Source organism: Scophthalmus maximus, chromosome 12, assembly GCF_022379125.1.
Source record: "Scophthalmus maximus strain ysfricsl-2021 chromosome 12, ASM2237912v1, whole genome shotgun sequence".
Lineage (NCBI taxonomy): Eukaryota > Metazoa > Chordata > Actinopteri > Pleuronectiformes > Scophthalmidae > Scophthalmus > Scophthalmus maximus.
The window spans coordinates 10,693,126-10,699,814 of NC_061526.1; the positions used below are offsets into that span (position 1 = coordinate 10,693,126).

Here is a 6,689-nt window from a genome sequence, read left to right on the forward strand (position 1 = left end):
GCGTTCGTTACTCTCCAGGACCTTTAGACGGAATGGCAGGGCTGGATAAATCATCCTGGCCCTGCCCCCTGTCAGTGCATTTAGAAACGAATACACAGAGGGGTGGACGTATAGACCGACTGACTGCTGTTTGCAGCTGACAGAGTGATGGCTCCTGTAATAGTTTGTCCCATGAGTCACGTTGTCAAGACTCTGGTTCTCCTCCTCAGGCCTCCGGCCAAACAGTTATAAATCGCTGTGCTACTTCCGCCTCTGGCTCTTTGTGACATTTCTTTTACGTCACAGGACGCAGTTTATCCGGGAGGACTGAGCACACCTGGGACACAGTAGGGTCGACGTGCAGGGACTGGAGCAACAGCAACGATTCAGACATGTTATTCTAAATTCTCTCTAAATTCTAATTCCAAACTACGGGCAGTGTAAATGGTAGTATATCATCAGTCTAGCAATTTAGTCATGAAGGGAAAAAGATTTTAAATTTTTACATTTATTCATTTAACGTTAGAGAGCTTTAACACACATTAAACCTTAAAATTCAGATGGTGGTTATGTGTTGACTGTAGTTTTATTGGTTAATAATAACGCCCCTGTGTCCAAATAGTTTGTAGCCTTGGAAAAGTTGGCTCAGTTGACATGATCTGTTTGCTAGTTATCCAGTTCACAAGTTCACTTAGCAAGAATGCTAACTTTCGCAGACTTCATGTAGCTTCCAGTGTTTTTGTACGAACTGATAAGCGACATGAAACATACATATTGTAAAAGCAGAACATGTAATTTCATAATCAGGCAGGGTGCTGGATTGGGCCAAGCGTGTCTGGAATTTGCCAATTAGCTGAGATATTAGCTTAGATGCGTTGGAAAGACAAAGATGTTACATAACCAGAACAGATGGATTCGTAAAGTGATCAGTCAGATCAGTACTGCCTCCAGGAGATCGCCATAAAGTATGCTCACACTCTAAAACCCAACAAAAAAAAACCTCTAAGGTCTTGTCTAATTATGAAGTTGAACATGAATCCCAAGATGCTTATGGTAAGAAATATCCAATCCCAACGTCACATTCAGCATTACCTTGTTTCTATGTTGTGGAATTTGATGGGAAACCGTTTGACAGTCTGTGAAAGTCGGGTCTTTTACTTCTAACGTTTGATTTCTTCTTTGACTATGCACGTAACGGAACAAAGTTGTCCAAAGGTCACAAAAGAACTACGCATCAAGAAATGGTCAACAGAACAGACAGGACATTACTCACAAGCTGAAAAGCATTTGTAAGAATCCAAAAGCTTTGATAAAGTGCTGTCTTTACCCATGGCGGCATCGCACATAATCGAGGTCTTTACAAGAAGGCTTTTTTGGGGGGGTGCTCTCTGCGAGGTGTTTACACAGATGGGAGTTTTTACAACAGAGGTATTCAGGCAAATAAGTCCTGTGCTGTCCAAGGTGGAATGGAAAGTCACAGTCACAGTTCACACCTGTGTTCCTGTGCCAGGAATAAGAAGCTCTTATCCTGTTTTTCAAGCCAGCTAGAGGTCACTTCAGGTCACTGCAGGAGTCAGCCATCTCCAAGTAACTAGCAAGGTAAGACAACCTGCAGATAAAGAGAGGCATGTCCGCTGCAGAGAACATGCTAAGAATGTAGCTCACAGGGGCGAGTCCATAGTGAATGATTAGGGCACATACCATATAAGCTCATCAGCCTCGAGCAGCAAGTTCCTTCTCTCGCTCCTCATTTCCTGTATCTCCTTCTCTACAACTATCAAAAATAATGAAGCCATAAAAGAATAATAATTAAAAAGGCTGCAGCTCACAGGGTAAGAATGGATCTTGTTCATTGGTGCACTGTCAGGTGGAGTCAGGTGTCACCAATACCAAACAATGAATCACACTGGATTGAATTTCTAAAAACTGGATTAACTTCTTGTTGTCTTTTGTGTCTTACAGAGTCCACATATCGGCATCAAGCCAACATTGATGATGAGGTTGTTACCATGGAGATCCTGGACACTGCAGGGCAGGTGAGAGACATCATCCCACCGCTGTGACAAACATTTGTATTCGAGTTTGAACAAAACAGTACAGGAAATGATGCAAACAGCACTTTGTAAATGCTTGACTTTTTTATACAATATTGTTTCTAATTACAATATTTTAGTGCCAAAATTGATGAATATCTAGTAATTTTTTTCGATTTTGTATGAAGATGGATGATGAAAAACATAATTAAAGCTCAAAACACATGCGACTAAATAACATTTTCAGAAGGCAAACTGTACATAGGAAGAGGTGACACAGTATTGAGATGGCTGTGCTCATGTTTAATGCAGTCCAACCTCAGAATAGTCGGGTATCACCGTCCCCTTGCTGCCTTTAATGACACTATTTTATATTTTCTTTGGACGGACACTTTTGGAAAGCAGTAGGAGTGGATATGAGGCGGAATGGCACTTAAAGATGGTAATTTTCCTGAGTCTGACAGAAACATGGCTGTGAGGAAGCGCTTGCGCAAGTCCTCCGGCTGAAGATTAATATTCTGCAGTGGTGCGTAGGTGTTCGGCTTGCAGCTGATTTCCCCTGCCGCACTTCAGCCAAGTCATCTCCCTCCGGTTAGGTTGTAGTCAGTTTTCAGTGGGCATTAGGATGAGGTCTGAATGTTTGTAGACATGGCTGTAGTAGACCCACTCTGATCTTATCAAAGCATGGTGCTAATTTTAACATGATTTGTGGAGCCGGAGTTTCTTGGTAGCTCATAAATTCCAGGTTCAACAGTCGGTCAGCTACACAAACGTTAAAGTCTCCTCTGTCCTCTGGAGGAATGCTGTATTCTTTAAGCTCTTCCAACAACTATGAGATCAGAATCAGAGTGTGCCTTCCTCCAGCCAGGTTATGCGCATTTAGAACTGATTCTAATGGACAATATGTTTCTGCTTTAATATGATCTAATTAAAAGCACGTCTGGAAGGCTGCAGAGTTACATTTATAGCTTGAAAAAGTGATTTTCGATAGGGAAAATAGGTTTCTTATAACTAATTACAACATTACTGAAAAGCAAAACAGCAAAGCAAAACAGCATAAAAAGACAAAGCACAAGGAATCAAAAATACTTGCTTTAAAATGTGACTTGCGCAAGAGTTAAGAAATATCTTTGTTTTTAGCTTGATCATTTGAGGATATAAGATCATTTGAGGGGGGGAATCAAAATTTATGTTAAAATTAGAGTTAAAGTGAAAATTAAAGTCAACCACCAAATTCTTTTTTTGTCTTGATTTCAGGAGGACATTCAGCAGAAGGAGGGTCACATGCGTTGGGGCGATGGATTCGTCATCGTGTATGACATAACGGACCGGGGAAGCTTTGAGGAGGTGGCGCCGCTCCGGAGTCTTCTAGAGGAGGTGAAGAAGCCAAAGAATGTCCCTCTTGTCCTGGTGGGCAACAAGTCAGACATGGACCATGTCCGGCAGGTCGGCACAGAGGAAGGCGAGCGGCTGGCGGCTGAAATGGCGTGCGCCTTCTACGAATGTTCAGCATGCGCCGATGAGGGTGGCGCAGTGGCCGAGGCTTTCCATGAGCTCTGCCGCGAGGTGAGGCGCCGCAAGGCAGTGCAGGGCAAGGCCAGGCGCCGCAGCTCCACCACACACGTCAAACAGGCCATCAACAAGATGCTGACCAAGATCAGCAGCTAGAGGAGAGCCTCACTATCGTCTGACGGAACAACAGGAGAGAAGCTGATGTTTTGTTCTGTAAATGTTTCAAATTTTGGCTACAAAATGGACGATATGTGACTGATTCAATGTGGAATTTGTTCTTCACTTGTTCTATGATCATGTTCCATCAAAACATCCCAAATGCAATGTCTCTTCATTGCACTCTTCAAAAGGTAAATGATGAGCTGGGAGCCTGACAGAGTGTATCTTGCCCAAACATTTGCACTCATTTGGATCAAAATAATACTGGATACTGGTGAGTTTCATGATGAATCATTAATATGGTACGGTTCTCACCGCATTTTGTTTTCCCACCCTCTCATTTAACTCTTAAAATCAATAAATAAGCCAGAGGACAGTCTGAAACTTGCGCATGCAAGCCGTCTCTCTTAGCATGCGACGCATCCAAGCTTTCGGATGAGAAGATTTGTAGTTTCCTCTCTGTTTCTTGTCTGTAGGGGGATATTGTGATGTGCTTTGGCCCGCGTCTTTAACTGTTCTGTCAGTAAAAAAAAGCAAGATCAGAAAACTACTAGTAAAGTAGATCCCCTATCCGTCACACATTTCAACCCTGAATAATCACCAGAGTTGTCAATGCCCGTCTGAACCTTGTGACAAAGTCTACCGTGTTCTGCCGACATGGATTGTGGCTCCCTGTGTTTGTCCACGATATGTGAACTCAAGATCTTTTTCCTCAAGGAACCAAGGCACAAGGTCATAACATGTCAAGCTCACTTTTTGTGCAGTTTTCTGTGAACCTACGAAAAAGGAGCCATCTCCATCCATCCATCCATCCTTACATGGCCACATTCCAGGGATGCTCTTCATGGCTGTAATGTTAATACTGTAAACTACAGCATGTGTGATATAGTATATTGCCTTAAGCACTACTGTCTCTTAGGTGTGTACAGAACCCAAATAAATCTACAATGGTTCATATTGTCTGTGTTGAAATGTAATATCTGTATCTTTATAAACTATGTGACCCGTCTCTGGATAAAACAACCAGCTGTGCCCTTGCAATTAAAGACAGAGAAATATCCCAGACGTCTCCTATTGAGTCTGAATGTTTGGTTGACACATCGTTGACGCCTTCAGCCAGACCATTAAACAAACTGACATTGTTTTTCCAGACCAAACACACAGTGTAGCTTTTACCCAGCTCCTGAAACTCATTTGCAACCTACGGTTCAGCCCTATGCCAATGTTCACGTTTAAATTTGGAAAAAAAAAAATCTTGTGTGAGAGTTCTTCCAAATCTAAGTAGCAATGATTTCATGAGCTTCTTTACTACTAAAATTATTTCCATCAGAGAAACTAATAGCACAGACACACTGTCCAGTACAGTAGCCTCTGAACCAACAGTATTGCCTAATTTATATTTAGAATGCTTCTCCCCAATAGATCTGGCTGAGCTGACTTCACTTGTCACTTCATCCAAGCCATCAACCTGTCTTTTAGATCCTATTCCATCAAGGATATTTAAGGATGTATTACCTTTAATTAATTGTTCCAAATTAGATCAGATCAATTTATGTATATTAACAGGCTATGTACCAAAGGCCTTTAAGGTCGCAGTAGTTAAACCTCTGCTCAAAAAAACGACTCTAGACCCAGATATCTTAGCTAACTATAGACCCATTTCAAACCTCCCCTTTATCTCTAAAATCCTTGAAAAAACTGTTGATGGTGACTATTAACACAGGAATAGTCTGCTTGAAGACTTTCAGTCTGGGTTTAGAAAACATAATAGTACAGAAACAGCACTACTGAAGGTTACCAACAACCTTCTCATGGCCTCAGACAGTGGACATGTTTCTATTCTCGTCCTATTAGATCTGTTACGTTCGGCTTCTGAGCCAGAACACAGAGACAGGCAGGACTCAGAGGTATGGTGTGAAAAGAATACAAGTTTATTGTCCAGTTAGACCTGAAGCGAACCCCAGAGGAGGAAACCAGGCAGGCAAGCTCGGGCTTTAACCTCGGCGGCAAGTGGACTGCGGGCCGGTAGCAGGACAGGCTGAAGGGGAACTTGGAGCAGGGCAGACGTCAGCTGGAGGCAGGGTCTGAGCACGGAAGGAAACGGAGTTAGTGGTAGTGGACACACGAATGATAATCAGAACACGAGCAATGACTAACTGAGCCAAGTTTTTACCACACTGGTGGATTCAACGATCTGGCGACGATGGTGGGATCAATCCGGGTTTAAATCTTGTAGCAGTGATTCATGAATGGGCAGCAGCTGTGCAAGTAGAGCGGCCAAGTGAACGGCCACTCCCCTTGACCTGCTTCAGGAAGGACCCGCCCCCAGACCTACAACCAGAAAACAGCTGCCCCATAACAAGATCTTAGTGCTGCATTTGATACCATAGATTACAAAATTCTGTTACAGAGACTAGAACACATTGGGATTAAAGGAACAGCACTAGAATGGTTTAAGTCCTACTTATCTGATAGATTTCAGTTTGTTAACATTAACAACAAATCTTCCATTCATACAAAAGTGAGACATGTAGTACTGCAAGGTTTTGTACTGGGACCGATACTTTTCACTTTATATATGCTTCCTTTAGGCAATATTATAAGAAAACACCACATCAATTTCCATTGCTACGCTGATGATACCCAGCTGTATTTATCTATAAAGCCAGATGAAACTAATCAGGTAGACAAACTTCAGGACTGTCTTAAAGACATAAAGGCCTGGGTGACTTATAATTTTTACTTCTAAATTCAGAAAAAACTGAGGTAATTTTAGTCGGCCCTAAACACATCAGAGAAACATTATCTGATCATATACGTAGTTACCCTGGATGGTATAACCTTGGCCTCCAGCTCTACTGTGAGAAACCTTGGAGTTACGTTTGACCAGGACATGTCCTCTGACTCAGACATAAAACAAGTCTCTAGGACAGCCTTCTTTCACCTGCGCGATATCAAGAACATTTGAAACATCCTATCTCAAAAGGATGCTGAAAAACTAGACCA

General features: G+C 42.3%; 1 protein-coding gene across 2 annotated transcripts in view; it reads left to right on the plus strand.

Moving 5' to 3' along the window:
* The window catches only part of rerg (RAS-like, estrogen-regulated, growth inhibitor), a 31,447-nt gene extending 26,704 nt beyond the window's left edge, over positions 1-4,743 (plus strand). For both annotated transcript variants that reach the window (XM_035611339.2, XM_035611333.2), the window contains exons 4-5: positions 1,942-2,015; positions 3,270-4,743. In XM_035611339.2, the coding sequence (XP_035467232.1) occupies positions 1,942-2,015; positions 3,270-3,680 (485 nt within the window). In that variant the 3' untranslated portion in view covers positions 3,681-4,743. The remainder of the gene's footprint in view (positions 1-1,941; positions 2,016-3,269) is intronic.
* Positions 4,744-6,689: the final 1,946 nt, after the last annotated feature.